This window comes from Mya arenaria, chromosome 11, assembly GCF_026914265.1.
Source record: "Mya arenaria isolate MELC-2E11 chromosome 11, ASM2691426v1".
NCBI classification, from domain to species: Eukaryota; Metazoa; Mollusca; class Bivalvia; order Myida; family Myidae; genus Mya; species Mya arenaria.
In genome coordinates this window covers 68,352,592-68,378,502 of record NC_069132.1, presented here as the reverse complement: position 1 = coordinate 68,378,502, position 25,911 = coordinate 68,352,592, and the positions used below count along the sequence as shown (strand labels likewise).

Genomic DNA, 25,911 nt, shown 5'->3' with positions numbered 1-25,911 from the left:
GCCGCACGGACGGCCGCACGCATGGACAGACAAGGGCAAATGTATGACTCCCCATTTTGCAGGGGCATAAAATATTGACGAGCCTTGCTTTCATAACTTTTTGAAAACTTATTTCATAAATTCTGTATTAAATGCACACTTATCTAATATCCTATCTATACATAGACATGTATATCAAAGGCTGAAAAACATTATTAAAATTAAACTTTAAAAATAGTAGCTTATTTTCACAAATACCTCAGCAGAGAGATGGCTGATTCCGCCACAATGTTGCTTGATATTGAGAAGGATTCAGCCAGTATCACAGATCGCAGTGGTAAATATTCAGGTCTGAAATTGTTGTGAAAATATGGTAATGAAACACATGAAAATGATTTGTATAATGATTTGTTGGTATCATTTTGAACCAGTTATTAGTTTAACTGTAAAAATGATTGCTTATCTATTGTCTACATGAAATCTACAAATAAAAGCTAACCTATAGTTTATTGCACATGTTCCTACATGTACAAATGTTAGCTCACCTATAGTCTATACCTAATGTACAAATGAGTGCGTACCTAACGTCTATTGCACAGCACCATAAAAGCACAAATGTTAGCTCACCTATAGTCTATACCAAAGGTACAAATGATGGTTTACCTATAGTCTATACCATTTTTCCAAATATTAGCTTACCTATAGTCAATAGCAAATATCCAAATGTTAGCTAATCTATGTCTATACCAAATATCCAAATGTTAGCTAATCTATAGTCTATACCAAATATCCAAATGTTAGCTTATCTATAGTCTATACCAAATATCCAAATGTTAGCTAATCTATAGTCTATACCAAATATCCAAATGTTAGCTTATCTATAATCTATACCAAATATCCAAATGTTAGCAAATCTATAGTCTATACCAAATATCCAAATGTTAGCTTATCTATAGTCTATACCAAATATCCAAATGTTAGCTTATCTATAGTCTATACCAAATATTCAAATGTTAGATTACATATAGTCTAAACCAAATATCCAAATGTTAGCTTACCTATAGAATATACCAAATATCCAAATGTTAGCTTACCGATAATATAAACCAAATATCCAAATGTCAGCTCACTTAGAGTCTATACCAAATATCCAAATGTTAGCTCACCTATAGTCTATACCAAGCGTACAAATGATTGCTTACCTATAGTCTATACCAAGTGTACAAATGATTGCTTACCTATAGTCTATACCAAGTGTACAAATGATTGCTTACCTATAGTCTATACCAAGTGTACAAATGATTGCTTACCTATAGTCTATACCAAGTGTACAAATGATTGCTTACCTATAGTCTATACCAAGTGTACAAAACAAATGCGTACCTATAGTCTATTGCACAGGTCCATAAATGCACATGAAGCTCGGTTAGCACCTTGGGATCCACATATCCCAGTATTGGGTAATCCTTCACGTCAAGGAACTGCAACAACTGGGGGAAAAAGCTTGTTAGTATGAAGTTGTGATTTATTGACTTAAATAGCTTTTTACATTGAGACTGGTCACCATGGTCTTGTCATGACACAAGACCCTATATAAACCTACACATAAGTCTGTTAAAATGGCTGCTTGAATTAGATGCATTGGGCTGAGACTGTCTTATAAAACAATTTTTTTGCTTCTCTTTCCAGTTTTCAAGGTGATTTTGTTGAAAAATTTAATGTACATTTTAATAAGCAGCGTGGCAGGCATCTGCCATGCGTTCAGTAATTGCGTTTGTGGCGATCATTTGATGTTTGGTTCCCTGCTTATAGTGCTTGTGTTGGGTTGCAGCAGTGATACAAAAACAAATCAGTTGGCTTACAATAGGTAAACGCTCCCGCAACTAAAACCACTGCTGGCCACAAATGTGTGTTGTATTCCACAGAGCAACAATCTTAGAATCGACAAGAACAAAGAAGAGTCAGAGAAGCTTAGAAGTATGTATTGCATCAAAGTTGGCTTGCATGCTCTTTTTTATTAAATCGGAATAACAAAATAAGAAAAGTTCATCTTTCGTTATTCAATTTTAACAATAATTGCGATTGGACCTTTTCAATCACAAACTTATTAAATATTGTTTTTATGACAGCAGTTCTTGTAAGTTTCTGCTACATGATCAAGCAGAATAGTGGTGAATACTTCTAAATATTTTCAGTAATTGATAAAGCAGCAACAACTAACAGCTGCTAGAGCACCAGTGTGTCACCATGTACCTGTGTGAAGATACTCTGGTAAGGCTGGAGCATCTTGTGTCTCATGGTGGCCCCACGCAACCCCACCGACACCTGGAACTCCTGGAAGATTACAAATATCCATATGCATCCTCAATTATAGCATATAGGGCTTTTACTTTGAATAAGGAAAATTTAAAACTTATCTAGTGACAATGACAACATGTAAATGTACTAACATTATAATTGAAGTTTATTCTTCTGCACTTCAAAGCTTCTTTGAAAGTAGAAAAAATGCATGTTCCTTTGAACTCAAAGGCTAAATTTATCTCTTATTGAAAATATAATTACAGGCCACAATTCCTCATAACATTTTAAGTACCTTATAACTGGTTCATTTTAAGAACAATATTTTTTGTAGTGATTTAAATTATTTGATGTTCACCTTTAAAAAAGTTTTGAAACCTTTCAGGTAATCATTAAAAAAATAATATAACATGTTTGGCTTACTGAAATATTATACTTAAACCTGTTACTCAAAATATTTGGTGAAATGAGGTCAGGTGATTATATATTGGTAATGCTTGGTATATAGTATACTGTAGGAATGGAGGATATGACCAGATATATATTTAAACCCACATTTTTATGGAGCCTAGCATTACAGGTGATTACATACTAGTAGAACCCAGTATTGCGTTGCCAATATTCCACATGTATGTAAGCCAATACCAACCTTGACCGTCTCATCAGAGATGAGGTCATGTTTTGTAGTGTGTGTATCCAGCTTAATGCGTAGAGCCACATTGAGCATGTCCAGTGACCCCTGACCTGACCCCACAGGCTCCCGGGTATTCACTAGCACACCGGTCTCCGACAGGTAGATCACCTTGTTTGCCTGCGGGGGGTAATTATATGTTACTAAACCTGCATGAGTAACATATCATACTTATAGTGTTTCAAACTTGAGAGTTATAAGAAAAGACAAACTAAGAAATTTATTTCTTCTATCAATATTGATACATGAAGCCATTAATTTATATTTTAGTGTAAGAAAAAATGTGTATGATATACCGGTAGGTTCATATTTATATCTGTAAAGAATGAACATTTTTCGGATTGAAGTGGGTTCTTTATGCTTGCAATAATTGTCAACAATATGTGAGAACTAAAATACTACAGGACATGTTTTTGAAATCAACACCTCTGTATGAAACATTATATAATGTATAAACAGAAATAATAGTTGACTGTAACCTGAAGCTGTTCGGGCACAGGTTTTCCTAGCTCACTGATGTTAACAACAGGCGGATCAGGGCCCCTGCCAGACTCTGAGACACTACCTGGAAACATGTGTAGCTTGACAAATCTGTGCCACAAAGAACAACACATAACTGATTTAAATTTGAAGCTTTTCCATAAATCAACTGTAAATTACATCATTTCAAACTGTTTTCTTATACAAGCTGCACTCCCACAGATTGACCGCTTTTTTTTTTTTTTTTTTTTTTTTTTTTGCCTTGGAATGTGCTTATTTTTGCATTAATATTTGACAACCAATGATATAAGACTGTTGAAAATAGATCAGATCCTGATTTTCTCATATTTTTTTAATGTTTATATGAAAAACTGCGATCTGATCTTTTGTCAGCAGTCTTATTGTCATTCAACAGTTGGCTCTTGCTAATACAATTTTTTTTTTTAAAGTTGTCAAAACAGTTAATCTGAGAGCAGATTTCAGAAAAAAGAAAATGAATTTGAATCAATAATAGGGTTATAAACCAATCGCATGTTATGATAGAGTTATTTATCTAATACTTACCATTATGGTAGATGTCGACCCTGTTACCCAGTATATTGAGAAACGTAAGTCCTGGATCCCCATTATGAGCTGAGACCGTGAACAACAGGAAATCTGACAACTGCACCAACACTTCCCCATGTACCCCCTCTCTGGCCTTCCCGTCTGACCCTGGTGACCCTGTGTATCCCGTGAGGCGCCCGTGCTTAATGCTGAGTGATATGCACAGTTTGCTTTGTTGTTGCCGTGGGGATTTGGGTTTCCGTGACAACCCTCTGTCATGGATGCTGTAGTGGTTAATGCTCTCTGAGTCGCTGTCAGAATCAGAGTCTGTAGAAAAAGAGAAGCACTGTTTTCTTATTAAATAAATTATTTTAAAAATAATTTAATTAAGGGGTGAATTAATTACTAATGTTGCTTTGACAAAGTAATGAACAATTGGCCTTATGGCAGGTACCTTTTACTTGTTAACTACAAACTGGAATGCGCTGAGACTTGTGTAAAACTATTCACAGATGGCAACTAAAACTTCATACGCTATGCAAGAAACACCCACACACCCATCTGTAAGCCAGACTTTGCCATCTCAAAGTGATCTACATGGAGGAGCTGGTTGTACACGTCTAGCCGGCCAGCGGTACAGTATGTGTCATGTGGTACCATGACGGGGGCAGGTGCACTGGGCTCCCATAGCAACATGTCATTGTTCAGTCTGAAACAATCATACAAATATTGTGCATGATTTGTATATGTGCATGACTAAGTATATAAGTTGTGTACAGTTAAAGAAAGATTAGCCTTTTCAATAAATAGCTATGTAGCCTCAACTTCCCCAGTAACAAAAGCTAAAAAATATCGTTAAAGACAAATGAGTTAAACCTAATCAGGCATAAAAGTTGATTTTATTTTTAACAATTCTATACTACATGCACTCTTAATACTGCTCAACCTTCATAATGGGTGAAAATCTTTGCTCATGTACTGTTCTACAGATTAAAAGAATGGTTCTAACTGATACTTTATTCACAGTGCCCCTTTAAGTATGCTTCTGATGGAAATGCATTTTAATCATCCATACCTGTTATACAAGACCTCGAAGAAGTGTTTGTCTGGTATGAAAAGACAGGCATTGGGCAGATTTATTTTCACCTCCATCTGGGTGTTATTCACGGACCGTTCTATGAACTCCTGAACTTCCTCACGGTCAGATGGTAACACCATCTGAAATGTACATGTATTTTATGTAAATTGTATAGTTTTAAAGCTGCACTCTCACAAATTGACAGTTTTGACATTGGTTTTTGTTTTGTCTAAGAATCAGCTGATTTTAGCATAAATGCTTTCAATTAAGTCAAATAAATTAACTCAATATAGAATATATCCCAATTGTTCGAAAAACAGCCAAAAATTTAAATTTTCATTAAGCATAAGTAACGCTTTTAACCATAAAAACATCCATTTTCAGGGTCTGGCCCTTTGTGAAGTAGCCAGGTATCACCTACAACAATGAAGGGTAAAAAGGCCCTGTGGCTTCAAGTAGATGTAAAAGTTGCACTTCATTTTGTAAGACCCTTGCTTAATTTCATTTCAAATGTGTAAGCTCTCTAATACTTGCATAAACTTTCCCTGTGCAATTGTATATGTCATTCTAAACTTGTACTATGTACACATACCTGGTTGACGCAGTGCACAAAAAGAAACCAAAGCATACATATACGCCTTAAAGAAGGATTTTGCAAGTGCTCTATTTTTTAAACAGTATTCAACCTATTTTCACATGTAGTTCAACAACCAGACTGAATGTAGGTCAAAGCAGTCTTAACATTTATTTCCTGCCAATGGTAAAAAGGTATCAATGTTTTCCCATTAAGTATACATGTATTTGAGTTTGATGTACCTGTTCAGTACGATCAGAAGTGGCCCCAGTGCCCGGAGTGGTATCATGCATGTTACGTTTTGACGAGAAAGCAGACGGCTCAGCTTTGGCAAATGCACACGCCCCGTTCAGGGAATCTGCAGGTGTTGTATCATCTGGGTACATGTTTTCATCGTTCAGCACGGAATGCGTGGTGTTACAGAAGCGGACCGTCACCATAGGGTTGTTAAACCCCTCCCCCTCCCCCATCACGTGAGCAAAATGGATGCCTTCATCATTTGGCTGGTATTTCAAATAACCTGCAATTCATACATATGCAAATCTCAAAGATTGAGTTAAAGAACATTTTCTCTTCTTCAGAAAAATCTCATTAAACCACAGTTGGTTAATTTTACAATGTGAATTCACTTGATGAAATCAAATCTTGTAAACAAAAAAATTAAAGTTATCGCATCAAAAATGTAAATATTTGATCAGTACTTCACTATATTCCTTGAAAATGATAAGTCATTCACTTTTATTCCTTGAAAATGAAAATATTTATCAGTGACTCATTTAATTCATTGAAAATGAGTATAATACAACATGTATGAATTGAAGATCCTAAAACTACACTCTATCAAACAATAAAGAAAAAGAGAAATGAGTTTTTACTAATTTTCATTTAGCATGATTGTGACCAAAGCTTATAACTTATAGAATCATTATCGAGTCTGTATCCTGGGTAAAAACAAGAACTGATGTCCATTTTGAGAGGCCATGAAAAAGTACCCCTGGTGGGGGTTCAATCCACAACCTCTTTGGTGAGGGGCAATATATCACTCGCCCACTCTCACCCTGGTAAAGATCTAACACACCTCTAGGGTGAGTTACAGACACCTATACCACTAGACCACTCTCACCCTGGTAAAGATCTAACACACAACCTCTAGGGTGAGATACAGACACCTATACCACTATACCACTCTTACCCTGGTAAAGATCTAACACACAACCTCTAGGGTGAGATACAGACACCTATACCACTAGACCACTCTTACCCTGGTAAAGATCTAACACACAACCTCTAGGGTGAGATACAGACACCTATACCACTAGACCACTCTTACCCTGGTAAAGATCTAATACACAACCTCTAGGGTGAGATACAGACACCTATACCACTAGACCACTCTCACCCTGGTAAAGATCTAACACACACCTCTAGGGTGAGTTACAGACACCTATACAACTAGACCACTCTTACCCTGGTAAAGATCTAACACACAACCTCTAGGGTGAGATACAGACACCTATACCACTAGACCACCCTCACCCTGGTAAAGATCTAACACACAACCTCTAGGGTGAGATACAGACACCTATACCACTAGACCACTCTTACCCTGGTAAAGATCTAACACACAACCTCTAGGGTGAGATACAGACACCTATACCACTAGACCACTCTTACCCTGGTAAAGATCTAATACACAACCTCTAGGGTGAGATACAGACACCTATACCACTAGACCACTCTTACCCTGGTAAAGATCTAACACACAACCTCTAGGGTGAGATACAGACACCTATACCACTAGACCACTCTTACCCTGGTAAAGATCTAACACACAACCTCTAGGGTGAGATACAGACACCTATACCACTAGACCACTCTTACCCTGGTAAAGATCTAACACACAACCTCTAGGGTGAGATACAGACACCTATACCACTAGACCACTCTCACCCTGGTAAAGATCTAACACACAACCTCTAGGGTGAGATACAGACACCTATACCACTAGACCACTCTTACCCTGGTAAAGATCTAACACACAACCTCTAGGGTGAGAGGCAGACACCTATACCACTAGACCACTCTCACCCTGGTAAAGATCTAACACACCTCTAGGGTGAGAGGCAGACACCTATACCACTCGACAATTCTCACCCTGGTAAAGATCTAACACACAACCTCTAGGGTGAGTTACAGACACCTATACCACTCGATCACTCTCACCCTGGTAAAGATCTAACACACAACCTCTTTGGGTGAGTTACAGACACCTATACCACTCGACCACTCTTACCCTGGTAAAGATCTAACATACAACCTCTTTGGGTGAGTTACAGACACCTATACCACTCGACCACTCTTACCCTGGTAAAGATCTAACACACAACCTCTTGGGTGAGAGGCAGACACCTATACCACTAGATCACTCTCACCCTGGTTAAGATCTAACATACAACCTCTTGGGTGAGTTACAGACACCTATACCACTCGACCACTCTCACCCTGGTAAAGATCTAACACACAACCTCTTTAGGTGAGAGGCAGTCACCTATACCACTCGACCACTCTTACCCTGGTAAAGATCTAACACACAACCTCTTTAGGTGAGAGGCAGTCACCTATACCACTAGACCACTCTTACCCTGGTAAAGATCTAATACACAACCTCTAGGGTGAGATACAGACACCTATACCACTAGACCACTCTTACCCTGGTAAAGATCTAACACACAACCTCTAGGGTGAGATACAGACACCTATACCACTAGACCACTCTTACCCTGGTAAAGATCTAACACACAACCTCTAGGGTGAGATACAGACACCTATACCACTAGACCACTCTTACCCTGGTAAAGATCTAACACACAACCTCTAGGGTGAGATACAGACACCTATACCACTAGACCACTCTCACCCTGGTAAAGATCTAACACACAACCTCTAGGGTGAGATACAGACACCTATACCACTAGACCACTCTTACCCTGGTAAAGATCTAACACACAACCTCTAGGGTGAGAGGCAGACACCTATACCACTAGACCACTCTCACCCTGGTAAAGATCTAACACACCTCTAGGGTGAGAGGCAGACACCTATACCACTCGACAATTCTCACCCTGGTAAAGATCTAACACACAACCTCTAGGGTGAGTTACAGACACCTATACCACTCGATCACTCTCACCCTGGTAAAGATCTAACACACAACCTCTTTGGGTGAGTTACAGACACCTATACCACTCGACCACTCTTACCCTGGTAAAGATCTAACATACAACCTCTTTGGGTGAGTTACAGACACCTATACCACTCGACCACTCTTACCCTGGTAAAGATCTAACACACAACCTCTTGGGTGAGAGGCAGACACCTATACCACTAGATCACTCTCACCCTGGTTAAGATCTAACATACAACCTCTTGGGTGAGTTACAGACACCTATACCACTCGACCACTCTCACCCTGGTAAAGATCTAACACACAACCTCTTTAGGTGAGAGGCAGTCACCTATACCACTCGACCACTCTTACCCTGGTAAAGATCTAACACACAACCTCTTTAGGTGAGAGGCAGTCACCTATACCACTCGACCACCCTCACCCTGGTAAAGATCTAACACACAACCTCTTGGGTGAGAGGCAGTCACCTATACCACAAGACAACTCTCACCCTGGTAAAGATCTAACACACAACCTCTTTAGGTGAGAGGCAGTCACCTATACCACTCGACCACCCTCACCCTGGTAAAGATCTAACACACAACCTCTTGGGTGAGAGGCAGTCACCTATACCACAAGACAACTCTCACCCTGGTAAAGATCTAACACACAACCTCTTGGGTGAGATACAGACACCTATACCACTAGACCACTGTAACCCTCTCAAACTGAAAACTTACCATCTACTTCCCCGCAGGACACATGAATCTCCTCAAGCTCCTGTGACGTCACATACGAGGTCCGTACAAGGGCATCCTTTAGTTTAAGGGTGAGTACATCATCTCGCAGCGTGCGCTTATACCAGGACTTGTTCACGTGCGGCTCCTTGCGCAGGTCAGGGATCGGGAACCTATAATGGGTAAAATAATTATAAGATTATACATCCCGCCCGCCCCATCTTTTTTTCATCCCCCCCTTGAACTTTATAGACTCAAATAAAAATGTTGAACAAGGGTCTGTATTAGTATTTGCCTATTGGCCTATTAATGTCCGGGAATGGTTTTTATTCATACCTATTGCGTCGAGGTATAACATTCCAATGTAAAAAAGGAGAATTGGTAAAATCATGTTTGTGGTTCATCTAGAAACACATGTACATGGTCCCTTATACAATAAGAAAGAGCATGAACACATTAAAAGGTGAAACAGTCATCTAAGAAAAATAAAAAAATAAAAAATGTCACTCCACACCCCATTTCAAAAAAACGTTGGATGAAAATCTAGCAATAAAAGTATATTGCTCGGACAAAACAGATGCTTTTTTGTATTACGTCTAGTTAGGTGTATAAATATTAATTCATGTTTACAACTCCAAACTCAATGTGAGACACACTGTCTAATGTCAGAAAGGTTTCATATCACAATATTCCCTAAAATATGAACTTGTATTTCTACCAAAAGATCATTTTAGGTTCGTTATAAAACCATGTATAGAAAATGATTATATCATAATCATATTGTATTCATAATCTGCAGCACCCTGTACTTATTAAAAGTTGGCTAAAACCCTGCTATACCTGACGTTAACAGCCGCACATGGACTGGTAACCTCCACAATGACATGCTGGTCTGTGCTTGACGTCCCTTCATTCAGGGTCTCACTTATACTGTAAAACTGTTGCTGGAAAAAAAAAATTTGACAATCATTTAAATTCTTCTAATGTCCTCTCAATATTTAAGGTATCTAATGGATAAATAATCTTTCGTTTTATCTTACCCTTTGCTATAATGTTAAATTTTGATGGATGGTGCCCCCAGTTTAATTTTGGTATTATTTAAAGCATAAATGCAGCATCCCATAATAATAAACCACCAAGTGTGACCTTGAACTTTTAGGTGCGGTCATGGCTCTTGCATGCAACAGGTTGTCTATATGTACCAAACAATCCCTCTCTGCATGACAAAGTTCCAACCTGAACACGACCACCTATACTCTTTGTGCATATATGCAGCATTCAATAATGATAAAACACCAAGTGTGACACTGAACTTTGAGGTCATGTCATTTTTATGTACCAAACACATGTTTCCATTTATTTTGTTAATTTCTCGGTCCTTGACAAAGTTAAAGCCAGGACACAACTAACCGTACTGTATATGCATATATGCAGCATTTTATAATGATAAACCTGTAAGAGTGACCTTGACCTTTGGGAAAGGGACTTGAGTGTGACACGTCATCATTATGCACCAAACACAAATTTGTGCCAAGTAATTTTAAAATCCCTCTTTGCATGACACAGTTAAAGCCCGGACATGAAAAAATGGACAGACAGTGCAATTTATATTTGTCCTTCTTTGGGTGCATATAAATTATAAACATACAAATGTGTCATAAAGGAAAATAAAGACTTTTAAAAATTATCAAAATAATATCAAGTAACCAGTTAGATACTTAAAGTAAAAAATGGCTTCAATCAGAATCACATGTTGTTATAAAAGGTTCAGCAATCCTCATGTATTAGCTGTGTTTTCCCATCCACTCACTTTTACAGCTCAGAGGCCCTAAGAGTAGCTTTATTTGGATTGCTTTTACTTCTCAATGAACAAATGAATCATTAGTTTGATTCTAAAATACATTTTTCAACAAAGAAATGACATTGGGGTTTGTGAAGTGTGACGCAATTATGATCATGGAACTTGTGCATCTCATACTGAAAACTGTTCATACATCTTTTTTTAATAGAGATAGAAGAAAACCAAATCTTAATGCATTTTGTCAAATAAGGATATGATTTTAAATGTTTTATGAATACAGGGCCAATATTCAATAATGATCTTATCCATACCCTAAGACATGCCTCAGTGATTCATTCAGCCTATTGGTCAGCTAAATAACCAGCCAATCAAAACACTGCGTTTCTAATCTTAAGCTTAAGTTCAATCTAAGTTGCTTATTGAATACTGCCCCTGGCCTGGATAGATTATAAGATATGGTAACACTAACCCCAACAGTGTGGTACATTGACATGCCAGGTTTCATGTGGCTGGGGGTTGGGCCAGTGTCAGGGTTCAGCAGTCCATGTATGCGGTCCACGAGGGTAACATCTAACTCCATTTCCAACTCTCCAAGCTCCAGGCGTACGTCCATCTGTGGTAGACTACCCACACGGGAGTTCCTCTGTTAAAATTCCATCAGATTAACATTGATATGTATATGTATATTTCCACAGTGTGTCTTCCATACATATATACATTTACATCTACATTAATATACCATCAATCATTAGAAAATTTCTGTATCATAACCTTTTTAAAAATCCAAATACTCCCTACAGTACACCTTTGTATGTCTTCTTAAAGAATGAGTCCAAAATGCACCTTTTTCGGACTAGAAATTGTTAAAATTTTCATTGGGGAAACCCAAATCCCTCTGCCAAAACTTTAAACCAAAAAAATTATGTTTCTGAGAGAGGGGCGCAAGTAAAAAGGGTACCTCCCTACGGTACTCCCCTTTAACGGCGAAACCTGGATTCGCCCCTGCAAGTAGCTAGCGTATTTTGACCTACATTGTCACTAGTGTAGTATGACCTACTAGTGCAATATGACCTACCTTGCCACTAGTGCAAGGTGACCTACTAGAGTAACGTGACCTACCAAGTCACTAGTGTATTGATACCTTGTCACTAGTGTTATGCCACTAACTAGTGTAATGTGACCTATCTTGTCCCTAGTATAATGTGACCGACCCTGTTACTTGTGTAATGTGACCGACTAGTGCAATATGACCTACCTTGCCATTAGTGTAATGTGACCTACTAGAGTAATGTAACCTACCTAGTCACTAGTGTATTGTTACCTTGTCACTATTGTAATGTGACTAACTAGTGTAATGTGACCTACCTTGTCTATAGTGTATTGTGACAGACCTTGTCACTAGTGTAATGTGACCTACTAGTGTAGTGTGACCTACCTTGTTACTGGAGTGAGTGGTAATGTTCAGGCTGACACATGGCACCCCGCTGTGCATGCTGCTATACATGCCGCCCCTCCCTGCTTCCGCACTATCCCTCTTGAACACCAGGATCTGTAAAGGCCAGAGAAGATAGTTAGTTTTATTATACCTCATGTGACCTGTCCATGTTGAATTTTCATATATATGGCATTAGCCAATCCTTAGTGTTACCCGGAGACGACGCTTTTCAAGGTGATACGTTACCTTGGCATGGGTCTAAAAATAGACACATGGAATTTCATATAGATCGAGTCTCGGTTGACATAAACGTTCTCAGGTTAAAAAATATATGCTATCGCCCACGATGGCATTTGATATTTATATAATATAAAACTGGTAATTTCTTTGGTTTGGTTAAGTTATCCAAAATGGTTATTGATTGGGTAATATACAGCCAAAACACGTTGACTCAAACAAGTTCGGCTCAAACTCCTCGTTGGCTCGAACTAGATGAAAGGTCAAATTTCTTTATACTGAAGGTAATCTTTCCCGCTTGGCTCGAATTTTCTGAGGTTCGAGGTATTTTCACCGGTCCCTGGGAGTTCAAGCGAACGAGGTTCGACTGTATAACCTATGATTACAATTAACCAATCAAATAATTTTAATGTGAAATCTAGCCAATAGATTTATAGTGGAAAACTTATCAAATGTTTGTACAATCCACCACCAGTTTTGTGACTTAAAAGACTTGACCTCTATGCAAGAAGGTTATTTCCCTTCTTTTTTTAAGAACAATTCACATTAGCATGACATAACTCTGGTGTACTGTTCTACAAATACTGAATTGTATCATGGAAATTCCTATATCAAAATATGTTCATACCCTATAACCTTAAGATGGCTAAGCATGAACTTAACTTCACCATATGTCATGTAATTACATGACCTATAAATAGACAGTTTCTCATTGGTCCATTACACCATCAGTGAAGCAAATACATCTCATATGAGGTTTGGGTTTTTTTCCCACTCATATTTTTTGTCTAAAAATAGCACATCTATGATTCTTGTTTCAGAATTTACTAAGAAGAGCGTGAACATATAAAACTGGGACAATGCAGTCACTGTCACCAGACATAATTTCTGACAAATTTTTGTGAGTTCATAGTGAATACCGACTTAGGCAAATAGAGTTTAAGAGTCATATACATGTAGGACCAAAAACTGACAAAACAATTTTGGATCAAAATCTTGTCAAAATTACGTATTGGCATAGGAAGGAAGACTTCGGACAGACCCTTAATCCTAGCAATATTAACATACTTGGAATTTTTGATGAGCAGAGTAAATAAACATTACAATGATACAGATGCAATGGGTTTTTCCTTAATATTATATCGAGTCACAGCCAGTCAAACCAAACACTAATGGAATTTTGGACTTCATGAATGCCTGACTGGTAAATATGAGTAATGTTGTTGTTTTTTTTCATAAATGCTGCATAAGGCTTTCATTTGTTTATTCATATTATATGTATTTAAGTTTCAGTGCGCGATTCCTATCTTTTACAAGTATGTCCGTATCCGTTAGCTGTTGATAATATTAATAATAATTATGTGCTATAAAGTGATTTGCTCTAAGAAAGGATCATATAACTTCCAGGATGCATTTGAGCATGATTTCTTCAAATTTTGGTAAAAAAATATTTTTGGAAATGAAACAAATGTTTCACTTCTTTATGAGAAAGAAGGAACTGTAACAAATCCGTCCATTTTCATAGAGTTTAAGTGTTCACAAATGCAATTGAAATTTAAATATTCATCACCAATGATACTAAGTGTTACAAGGGCATAAGTGTGTGCATGTAATGGATTATATGGCTATAAATGATGTACCTCTTAAATGTATGAGAATAATATCTTTAAGTGGATGGTATGAATATTAAAGGGACTATTTCATGGTTTGTAAATTGCACTTTTTACGGAAAAAATAAGTTCTTACAAAATAAAGTGTCGCAAATCATAAAGAGTCTTAAAACTAAGATACTGACGGCTGGAAACCTTCAACAAATGATGATATATGCTCAAATATTGTCTTTGAAGTCCATGATTTTGAGTTAGAAATGTGATTCAGCAAAAAGGCTGTAGCATGATTGGTTGATTGACATTATCACTTGATGCTACCAATGTATTCAATAAAGGTTAAATTATCCATACTATGTTCTCTGAGTCCTTATAGGGCAGTGTATATTATGGTATCAGTTTTATGTTATTTCATTGACTGTGCCGGCAAGGGTTTGCTCCCCACGACAACCAGGTTGTTTATTTTGTATTTTCATCTACAATTTCGTTATCAAAGAGTAATTAAAATATAAGTCTTTTCAGATGCATTTCGAGAAAACTTTTTGGTGCCAAATTATGAGCAAGCTCCTTAAATGGCACAAACTGGCATCACCATATAGATTTTTATTTCCAGGGTATTTTTTTGTCACTAAAATTCAAAAAAATGGTGTCACTTCACTCATACTTTGAAAACTGTATCATACATCACTTATACTTCAATATCTGGTGTCATACTTCACCAATACTTCAATAACTGGTGTCATACTTCACTAATACTTCAATTACTGGTGTCATACTTCACTAATACTTCAATTACTGGTGTCATACTTCACTAATACTTCAATAACTGGTGTCATTCTTCACCAATACTTCAATAACTGGTGTCATACTTCACTAATACTTCAATTACTGGTGTCATACTTCACTAATACTTCAATTACTGGTGTCATACTTCACTAATACTTCAATTACTGGTGTCATACTTCACTAATACTTCAATAACTGGTGTCATACTTCACTAATACTTCAATAACTGGTGTCATACTTCACTAATACTTAAATTACTGGTGTCATACTTCACTAATACTTCAATTACTGGTGTCATACTTCACTAATACTTCAACTACTGGTGTCATACTTCATTAATACTTCAATTACTGGTGTCATACTTCACTAATACTTCAATTAATGGTGTCATACTTCAATAACTGGTGTCATACTTCACTAATACTTCAATTACTGGTGTCATACTTCACTAATACTTCAATTACTGGTGTCATACTTCACTAATACTTCAATTACTGGTGTCATACTTCAATAACTGGTGTCATACTTCACTAATACTTCAATAACTGGTGTCATACTTCACTAATACTTCAATTACTGGTGTCATACTTCACTAATACTTCAATTACTGGTGTCATACTTCACTAATACTTCAACTACTGGTGTCATACTTCATTAATACTTCAATTACTGGTGTCATACTTCACTAATACTTCAATTACTGGTGTCATACTTCAATAACTGGTGTCATACTTCACTAATACTTCAATTACTGGTGTCATACTTCACTAATACTTCAATTACTGGTGTCATACTTCACTAATACTTCGATTACTGGTGTCATACTTTAATAACTGGTGTCATACTTCACTAATACTTCAATTACTGGTGTCATACTTCAATAACTTGTGTCATACTTCACTAATACTTCAATTACTGGTGTCATACTTCACTAATACTTCAATAACTGGTGTTGTGCCATACTTCACTTATACTTCAATAACTTGAGTCATACTTCACTAATATTTCAATGGTTTACTTTACTAATACTTCAATAACTACTGTTATATTTCACTAATACTTCAATAACTGGAACAAGGGTTATACTTCACTAATACTTCAATAATTGGTGGTATACTTCCCTTATTTGAGTTGTACTTCACTGATACGAATCTATGCGATAGTATTCCACTCAAGTGGATTTTGGAAATCAAAATTTCTGCAAAAATCCATGAGAGTAGAATAAAATCTTCAGGATCAAAATGCAAAACTAATGACACATTGATTATATACATTATTGGTTTAAATTACTTATAGGCCACAATGTATTGCATTTAAATGACATAATGGGCTGATTTTCAGAGTTGTTAAGGTTAACAATGTTGTTAACATCATTGTTGTTAACTTTCAAATAGCTCTGGAAGTTTTATGTCTACACTTGTGATCTGCAGTATTTTGAACAAGATCGGAGACACCTGTTTATCCTGTAATCGTTAATCTAAATATATGGGCGCATCATAAACTATTTCACCTTTTAAGTTGACAACCATGCCTTTAACAATGTTATTAATTTTAACAAAGTTCTAAACAATCAGCCCATTATTTTGTAACATGAGGTCATTTTTAACAATGTGCGCAATAATACTTGATGTGACATCAGAGGAGTGGAATACTGGAAAACATGTTTCATGATAATGAGTCACTTGCAGAATTCATATTACGTAATAAATAACAACAGATCATTTTGAATGCCTCACTAGCCAGTGTACACTTACAAAGCTATACTGCGTAGATATAATTTGACGAAACATATACTGCATAGATATAAATTGACGAAAGCTATACTGCATAGATATTAATTGACGAAACTTAAACTGCATAGATATAAATTGAAGAAACATATACTGCATAGATATAAATCGACGAAACCTATACTGCATAGGCATAAATGGACAAAACCTATACTGCATAGGCATAAATTGAAGAAACATATACTGCATAGGCATAAATGGACAAAACCTATACTGCATAGATATAAACTGATGAAACCTATACTGCATAGACATAAATGGACAAAACCTATACTGCATAGATATAAATTGATGAAACCTATACTGCATAGGCATAAATGGACAAAACCTATACTGCATAGATATAAATCGACGAAACCTATACTGCATAGGCATAAATGGACAAAACCTATACTGCATAGATATAAACTGATGAAACCTATACTGCATAGGCATAAATGGACAAAACCTATACTGCATAGATATAAACTGATGAAACCTATACTGCATAGGCATAAATGGACAAAACCTATACTGCATAGATATAAACTGATGAAACCTATACTGCATAGGCATAAATGGACAAAACCTATACTGCATAGATATAAACTGAAGAAACCTATACTGCATAGGCATAAATGGACAAAACCTATACTGCATAGATATAAACTGATGAAACCTATACTGCATAGGCATAAATGGACAAAACCTATACTGCATAGATATAAACTGATGAAACCTATACTGCATAGGCATAAATGGACAAAACCTATACTGCATAGATATAAACTGATGAAACCTATACTGCATAGACATAAATTGACGAAACCAATACTGCATAGACATAAATTGACAAAACCTATACTGCATAGACATAAATTGACAAAACCTATACTGCATAGATATAAATTGACAAAAATTGATATGTCCTGTTAATCAAAACTACTTCTTGGTATTGGCTCTTCTAGGCGTTGTGCTGACCATTTAGAAACTAACTCATCCTCATAGAAAATACCAGGTCTTGTTGTAGGAATATTTCTATGAAAAACATGTTTTGATACTTATGATAGTCATACAATCCTATATATAAATATCACGTTTGAAGTGATTGTAACATTCTATTTGTTGTTGCTATTATTGATATCATCATTATACACTTAGCAGGAAACTGGTAAATCCTGAACTCAAACGATATTAAGTACATATAACTTATGATTGCTGAAGATATTGACAGTCCTCCGCTCAAGATTTGTTTTAAATTTTTCGTGATTTCCTCAGATGCAAACAACTGCGAATAATTTAAATCAGAACATTTCAACTGTTTGATACAGCTAGTTAGAAAATGAGGTAAGTTATTTATTTATTTATTATCAATCTCTTTTACTCTAAGATGAAGTATATCAAAGGCACACAAAATAAGTTCATGTAAGAATTTATTTTTTTCCTTGTTTTTTTTTGTAATTCATCATGTTTAACTCATTTGACTTTAAGATAAAAACAAAAAAAGCATTTGATTTAGGTACAGCTAAAAAAATATTAGCCTCAATAAATGTTGTTTTTAATAAATAGCTATGTGATCACATATTACCCTATTAATAAAGTGCCATAATATCACTTTTATTTTTTATCTGTACCTATAAAATAATTCCGTTTTTTTTTTTCATCATTAAAGATGCACTCTTACTCCCAAATAAGATTTACCACCATTAATATTGTTGCAATATTCCAAAAGGGATAAATAAATGTCGAAAACAATGGTTCTTATGAAGGAAACCAAGTTTGATTTGAAAAAAAAATGAACATAAAACACAATATTTCTACCTTATGAGACTGTAGTAGACAACAGAAAATATTTTAGCATTCACCAATCATTTAATATTTTTGCGCTTTCTGCTATAAAATACACGGTTACAATCTTGTTATCAGTAATTGATATTTTCCATAAATGCATTATTTAGTAAGTAGTTATAGGTTTATCAGTCAAAATTGATGTGTGTTATACATGTGTATGTATTGATTTTGAATAAGAGTGTCACTTTAAAATCAAATGAGTTAAACATGATAATGCATTTAAATTTTAAAAAAAGAAGATAATTTTTAGCATCACTGTATATTGTGCACCTTTAAAATTTTGAATGTCTCGATTACCCTGATTGTTTGACAAAAAATGATTTTTTATTTTGGTAAAGCCATGTAATTGAAAGGTTTGACCTGAGTTGACGACCATAATGGTATTATTTCCTCTTTTTTAATTTAATTTAGTGAACATAATTTCCACTATGTTAATGCAATAAGGTACCACGTGAATGTTTTTATGTTTTTGAGATAATCCCATTAAAATGTTTTAATTCGTAGAAAATAAATATGTTGTAAATAAAATCTTTCATGATTGTGTAGTTTTATATACCCAAAAGGTGTGACATGACTATCATCATAAATTATGCATATGCATATTTAATTAATTTTGTGTTATGGTGCAATTATTTAGTATTTCTTGAAATTATACTGGGAAAAGGGTAGCATATGACATATGGTACCTTTATATTCGCAACATTTTTATCATTCCACAAACATATTGTTCCGTTTAAAAAGGTGCCATATGATATGATGGAGCCTTTTTCCATTAATATTTTCATGGATTATCACCTGGTACTTTCTTGTTCTTGTATAATTTATAGGTATAAAATTTATATTTTTACGTCACACGTAGATATAATGTAACTGTAATAAAATATGCCAAAAAGGCATTTTGGTAAAAATGTAAGTTGGCACCTTTCTGCACTAAGGGGGCGAAATGATGATGGTATTTTGTATGTAACCATATTTATTTTTTTCAGATCTCCTAACATTGTCACACTCCTGCTGTTCCTGGCTGTTGTTGTAAATGGACGACAGATTGCCAGTCACCACCTGGCAACGAAACATGGGAACGATATCAGGGACAACATGCTGACGCAAAAAAGAATTTCTACCATGTTACTCGGACATAACCACATGTTACTAAGACATAGCCCCATGTTACTAAGACATAACCCCATGTTACTAGGACATAAACGATTAGAGCGAGGAATATTTCAGAGCACAACAGGCCCATACCACCAATACAGACCACCATTACTTTTAGCATCAAGCGAGTGTGCCGCCATCGATAAGTGCTCATGCACGATGGACCTGACAATCAACAGACCGAAAATAGACTGCAAATCGCAGAAACTACAGGAAATCCCTAAGTTCAAACTGTTAAATACCGTATATTTTGCAATTGACTTGCAATGGAACCTCATAAAGTCAGTTCCAAATAACAGTTTTGCAAACTTGAAAGTAAATCGTATTGACCTCCTTGAAAACAAAATCCAGAACATTGATATAGATGCATTTAAAGGAGTTGAAGAACTGCTGGAGGAACTGCTGATTTCAGGAAACGACTTATTATCGATACCATTTAGTAGTATAATAAAACTGCGATACCTGAGAAGACTAGCACTGAAACATTTTACACAACAAACGCCCGTTGGCCTCAACTATCTGAGTTTTTTCCCTCGATTGGAAGCACTGGAGTTTAGCGACATTAACAAGCTCCAAGTAAATGTCTCTGCATCTGACGGTGTTTTACCAAAATTGCAGCACTTAGAACTACGAAATGTGTATATTCAAGAAATTCCACTCGCATCCTTGCAATTTCTAACAAGTTTGCGAACCTTATACATACGTCACAATGATATTCCTACATTGTTAGGTCGCAGCTTTGAGAGGCTTACTAACCTGCGGGACCTCGATCTGTCGTATAACAATATCAATTTAATCAATCGAGACTGCTTTCTTCAAGTATCAAGAAGTCTGAATAAACTTAACCTAGGCACAAATAGCTTCACTTCGAGCTCTCTTGAGGCTCTCTCCAGTCAACAGTGGCCGAACCTGGAAACCCTCATTCTGTCCTACAACAATGGATTGCGAACCATGCCAGGCTCAGTGTTTCAAAACATGCCCATTCTGAGATACTTGTACATGACTGGAGTTGGAATAACCACCGTATCAGGCAGTCTTCTGTATGGCTTACAAAGTCTCACGTCATTGGACCTAAGTTATAACAATATCGAAACAATCCAGGATAATTCCTTTGCAGCAGTTGGGGAAAGCTTTGAACTGAAGCTTGACAATCAGTTCCACTTTGAAAGTGGAAGCAAAGCATTGACAGTTTCACCAAATTCTTTCTCTGGTTCACAAGAGAAGATTTACTTTTTAAATCTTGACAATACTCCACTTGCTGTTTCTCAATTTTGGAACACACTGAAAACCTTGACCACCATAAAAGAAGTACTGTTACAGAAAACTGGCCTCACTGATATTCCTGAACTTGCTTTCGAAAACAACAAAGATCTGAACAAGCTTGACATTCGAGAAAACAGCATTAAATCTCTGAAGCTCAAAACCTTCAAGGGTCTGGAAGACTCTCTGAGTGAAATAGATATATCAGTAAATAACCTTGACACCCTAAGTGAGTGCATTTTCCAGAATTTCACCAAGCTACAGGTAATAAATTTAAGAGCGAATCCACTGCATTGTGATTGCCGACTTGTTTGGCTTCATCAACACTTGAATAAAGAAGTCAATTTTGACAACATTTACAGGGAAGAAGTCATGTGTGCTAGCCCAGCTCATTTAGCTAACAAAGTTCTCTACCAAGTTCCATTAAACGACCTCAAATGTGAAAATCTGACCCCTGTTTCCTGTTCAGAAACTGGAAAACCAACCACTGCAAGTCCAACTACCATTGGTCCAGTAGACAACCAATTGAAACTTTCTATCCCTAACACTTCGCCCAACTCAATTACAGTTTACTGGAGTGTCAGGAGTATGTCTGGCATCACTGGATACAAGCTGGAGTATTTCGTACCATCAGATGTTCACCAGACCAACGAGGTAAATATACACAGAGATGTGACCCTGCATGTAATACACAAGCTGCGTTCTGGGACATTCTACACTGTTTGTGTAACAGGGGAAGTTAACCAGGCTGAAAATGCAAAGCTTCGAGATTGCCGCACAATAAAAACTGAAGATGACGCCAATAAATCTTCAGGTCAAAACGGAAACATCGATAATGATGAACTAGGGAAGAGCAGGCAGATAATGATTGGTGCAATCATCGCATCAGTAGCTATCATTGTTTTGATAGCTGTTGGTGTCTGTGCGGTGATCAAGTACAGATACAAGGCCAAGAGGATGACTGAGCTTCTTGCTCTCACATCTCCGGTAAGACAACAGCCCCATGTGTGTGGTTCGCGAGAGGACATGGCAAATTTTCCTTACCCTGCACAAAATGACTACACAGAGATAAACCCTGCCCAGCTTGCCCATTACCTTGCAGGAAGTCGGAGTCCAAGGAACCTGCAGCGCCAGTTTGGGTTTGAAAGCCTGCAGGATGACAGTCCCTACAATACAATGAACTCTTGCCAGCGGATGAGATTCCGGCGGAAAAACCCGTACGAAAATGATGACGAGGAGTATGTGGCAGAAACAGAAACACAAGAAGAATCAGATGAAGAAACTCCACAGATAGATGAAGGTGTATGCTTCAGCAACAGTGAGGAAATACTGTTCAAAACAGATCTAGCTGAGCGCCATTCAGCTCCGTCCAGACTGGATGGGAAATCAGACAGAAACTCTCGTCCCTTGCCTGCCACGCCAGCTGAACAAGGCAAAACTGTACCTGCTAAAGACAAGAGGAGAAGCAATACAATGCAACAAAAGAAGGGCAAGAAGAAGAGGAATGAAAAGACAAATGAAAATATTTCCACAGTGTCAAAGGACAACCAAAATTGAATTTGAACATTTGCTTTATTGTTATTGATAACATTCTGTGATGTACTGACATTATTATAGTATTTAAGTCTCTACTACTGATGAAGTTCTTGATAAATAATGTGTTAAATAACTGATATATATAATAAACCATTAATGTTCGGTGTGGTGTCCTTAAAATGTGTGTGTGTTGGAGGGGGAGTGCGGGGAGGGGGAATTACTTGCCAATTATTTAAGCAAGTGTTAGGTCGTGATAAAAAAGTTTCTCTGGCAACATATGTACCAAGTTTCATTTGAATATCTTCAACAGTTTTTGAGTTTCGCGAAAGCTTTTTCACAGTCACCAACATCATCCAAAATCTATATTTGTTCTCAGAATTAAATGTGTTCTGACATTTATATCGTCCTTTTCAATTTATTTCTGGTGCTGAATAAGAAGAACAAGCTTGATCAATTTTTGCATTTGCCATCTTTCTAAGACTGTGTAGAATGACCCAATATTATTACTGGCCCGAATTTATCAAAACTTCTTAAGGTTAACAGGCTTAAGTAGCTTATTTCAATTTGATTTAGATAAATAAAAAATGGTTAAAATACATACTCAAATATGATTTTGATAAACAAAAAATGATTAATTGTAATTAAGATTATCCATATTCAAAGTATAAAAAAATCTTAAAGAAGTAAATATATCACAAATAATAGAAAAACAAGTAGTGAGCTAAGCTTAAAACTGTTATGAGAAAATTAAAAAGTTTGGAAAAGTTGGGCTTTGACGTCAAAAAAACACATACATGTAACTAAATGAGGGCGGAAAAGGGATAGCGTTTTCTTGGTAAATCTGAACATAACCTGTTTAATATTTCAAAAATCATATTTCGCAATATTTTGGATGCATCCTTTTTTCTTAGTAATGTCTTCTTTTTTTTGTTTAGATTAATTACCACTGACGAATGATATATATGGTTTTCAATGCAAAGACATTAATTTTTCTAATGGAAAAAAAAGAATTTATTCAAATGGTGTTTAATACTGCACTCTCACAGATTTACAGATTTTTTTCCATTTTTTGTCTTGAAATGAGCCAATTCTTGCGTAATTATGTGCAAACCAGGATATAAGACTGCTGATAAAAGATCAGATTGCAGATTTTCATATTTCAGTTCAAAAATTAATAAAAATTTGCGATCTGATTTTTTGTCAGCAGTCTTATGACTAATTATAGCGTAAATATCTGCAAACCAGTGATAAAAATTGCTGACAATAGATCAAATCTCAGATTTTCATATTTCCGTTAGAAAATTAATGTTTTATTGCTTAAACCGTTACTAACCGTAGTCAAAAATGCATAAAACATGCATTTTTGACTGTAAATATAAAAATTTGCATTCTAATTTTTTGTCAGCAGTCTTAAATAACTGGTTTCCATGCATTTTCGCGTAAATTGGCTCATTTCAAGACAAAAAAAATTAAAAAATTGTGAGATTGCAGGTTTAAAGGATCGTGTTATCATGAGATTCCATTCTGATGCTTCATGCAAGGCGCAACAAATGTGTTAAGAATGTAATGGCAAGACTAACTGAAAACTGGAAAAAATTATACATGTGTTCTGAAGCTCTGAAAAAGGTGACTTAATTTTTTTTATATACATATAAACATTGTATAGGCTTGTAAGGCAATAGAACGCGCTGATAAATGTGTAATTACCAAATGGAAAGATTAAGGAAATGCCATACCCAGATATTTTGTTGAGAAAAAGTAGTGTTGAAAATTGACGTTCATGAAAACAGAATTAAATTAGGATTTTTCAAAGGAATAATAAAAAAATAAAAAATACTTGGTCAATGTTCTAGATTTTTTTGAGATATAGACATTACATGTTTTTTAATGTAAAAAGATAATTTGGGATTGACAAACTCACATTCACATATGGGGGATATGCTTATAAACATCAGTTGTCTCCCTTGAATAGAAGCAATCACATATGGGAAAATACACACAAGCATCAGTTTTCCCCCTTGATTATAAGCGATTCACATATCAGAATATGCTTACAAGCATCGATTGTCTGCCTTGATTATAAGAGATTCACATATTGGAATATGCTTACAGGCATCAGTTGTCTCCCTTGATTACAAGCGATTCACATATCGGAATATGCTTACAGGCATCAGTTGTCTCCTTTGATAACAAGCGATTCACATATTGGAATCGGCTGTCTCCCTTTTTAATTATAAGCAATTCACATTTGGGAATATTCTTACAAGCATCAGTTATCTCCCTTGATTATAAGCAATTCACATATGGAAATATGCTTACAAGAATCAGTTGGCTCCCTTGTTATAAGCAATCCACAGGAATATGCTTATAAACATAAGTTGTCTCCCTTGATTACAGACAATCCTTATATTAGAATATGCTTACAAATATCAGTTGTCTCCCTTGATTACAGGCAATTCACACAAGATAGATGTGCAGAGTGTGGGGCTCGAACCATTTAATATGAGCTAGAAGTGTTACTTACTGAGCTATCTTGTCAACTTGTTAACCTTATTGCAAACTACAAGTGTTAAAATCAGTTTCAAAAGAAACATGATCAACTTGGATTTTTGTCTGTAAAACAATGGTACCTTAAGAACTGGTATAATTTATTATCTTATCTTATCTGTTCTATTTCTATTGAACAATAAAAGACACGTTTTGATATTATGCACCAGTCAATTGTAATCACGGCCCCCCAGGTCCGGGGGTATACCGGGGATAGCCAGGGAAATGGGCCATGTTTTTACCTTCGAGGTGGCCCCGCAGTGCCGGATGAATGTGATGGCTTTGTCTTCCCGCCAAATATGGCGGAGAATGGGACTTACCTCGAGTCCCTTGGGTGCAGGGGCATTTGGCGGGGGTTTCACGAGCAGGGGGCGTGGT

At 36.2% G+C, this 25,911-nt stretch overlaps 2 protein-coding genes across 2 annotated transcripts in view; one reads left to right on the top strand and one right to left on the bottom strand.

Annotated features, from left to right (window-relative positions):
* Positions 1-25,911, bottom strand: part of LOC128209936 (autophagy-related protein 2 homolog B-like) — an 84,519-nt gene that overhangs the window by 23,094 nt on the left and 35,514 nt on the right. Inside the window, exons 13-25 of the mRNA XM_052914209.1 lie at positions 12,786-12,899; positions 11,820-11,993; positions 10,390-10,493; positions 9,553-9,722; positions 5,889-6,166; positions 5,070-5,212; positions 4,552-4,703; positions 4,013-4,321; positions 3,448-3,533; positions 2,927-3,088; positions 2,233-2,313; positions 1,363-1,469; positions 238-330 (exon numbers count right to left, since the gene is read on the bottom strand). Of these exons, the coding sequence (XP_052770169.1) occupies positions 238-330; positions 1,363-1,469; positions 2,233-2,313; positions 2,927-3,088; positions 3,448-3,533; positions 4,013-4,321; positions 4,552-4,703; positions 5,070-5,212; positions 5,889-6,166; positions 9,553-9,722; positions 10,390-10,493; positions 11,820-11,993; positions 12,786-12,899 (1,973 nt within the window). The remainder of the gene's footprint in view (positions 1-237; positions 331-1,362; positions 1,470-2,232; positions 2,314-2,926; positions 3,089-3,447; positions 3,534-4,012; positions 4,322-4,551; positions 4,704-5,069; positions 5,213-5,888; positions 6,167-9,552; positions 9,723-10,389; positions 10,494-11,819; positions 11,994-12,785; positions 12,900-25,911) is intronic.
* LOC128209937 (uncharacterized) lies at positions 18,375-23,148 on the top strand. Its single transcript, XM_052914210.1, has 2 exons — positions 18,375-18,531; positions 20,022-23,148. Exons 1-2 carry the CDS (start codon positions 18,527-18,529, stop codon positions 23,005-23,007), a joined length of 2,991 nt encoding a protein of 996 aa, XP_052770170.1. The 5' UTR covers positions 18,375-18,526; the 3' UTR covers positions 23,008-23,148.